Source organism: Lampetra planeri, chromosome 47, assembly GCF_965212315.1.
Source record: "Lampetra planeri chromosome 47, kcLamPlan1.2.h2, whole genome shotgun sequence".
In the NCBI taxonomy this organism is placed as follows: Eukaryota; Metazoa; Chordata; class Hyperoartia; order Petromyzontiformes; family Petromyzontidae; genus Lampetra; species Lampetra planeri.
In genome coordinates this window covers 8,690,049-8,690,781 of record NC_136153.1, presented here as the reverse complement: position 1 = coordinate 8,690,781, position 733 = coordinate 8,690,049, and the positions used below count along the sequence as shown (strand labels likewise).

Below are 733 nucleotides of genomic sequence, written 5' to 3'. Positions count from 1 at the left end.
ACACACGCACCGGGCAGCGATTGCCTTCATGTCGCCCAGACAGCAGCAACGTCTCGGACAATCTGACGTTCATCCGTTAGAATCAAACCAATCTCATTTCTCATTTCAGCCGTTTGGGGCTACTCCGCAATCCCATATCCTTAAACAACAACAACAACTGCAACAACAGCAACAACAGCAACAACAGCAACAACAACAACAGCAACAACAGCACGTGTTGGTCAATCAAGATACGCGTGCGCCTGTTCGTGTGGGGAGTCGTGGCGCAGCGGTTGCACCACCGCTGTGGGTCGCGTGCGTTCCATTCACGGACGCGGCTACGTCGCTGGCGTCATCCTCACACCTCCCGTAGGTCAACTCGGCCTCAAGCGAGCTGCCGGCTGTTGTATAGCCTCTCGGCTCCGGCCTCCAGCCCGCCCGAGACGAACATCGCCGCCTCGGCCTTCGGTGAAAGGGAAACATCCTCCAACAGAAAGCGATTGAAGAAGCAGGAGGAGGAGGAGAAGAGAGGCTTCAGATGAACCGGCGCCTGCGGGACACGGTCGACGCATCGGGGGCCCTGAATGATCGAATGAATTAGATCAGCACACTTCGTTCGTGTCAAAGGTTGCGGAGGGGTGAGGGTAGTGGTGGTGGTGGTGGGCAGGAATCCCGGCAGCGTGGGTGTGGGGGACGCGAGGGCTGCAGGCCGTGCGGGGTTATTGACGAGCCCCGAGCGCAAACATCGCTCACA

The 733-nt window shown here is 58.3% G+C and overlaps 1 protein-coding gene across 1 annotated transcript in view; it reads right to left on the bottom strand.

Annotated features, from left to right (window-relative positions):
- Positions 1-364: 364 nt before the first annotated feature.
- Positions 365-733, bottom strand: part of LOC144733449 (patched domain-containing protein 1-like) — a 68,525-nt gene continuing 68,156 nt past the window's right edge. Inside the window, exon 19 of the mRNA XM_078615356.1 lies at positions 365-529. Within this exon, the coding sequence (XP_078471482.1) occupies positions 365-529 (165 nt within the window). The remainder of the gene's footprint in view (positions 530-733) is intronic.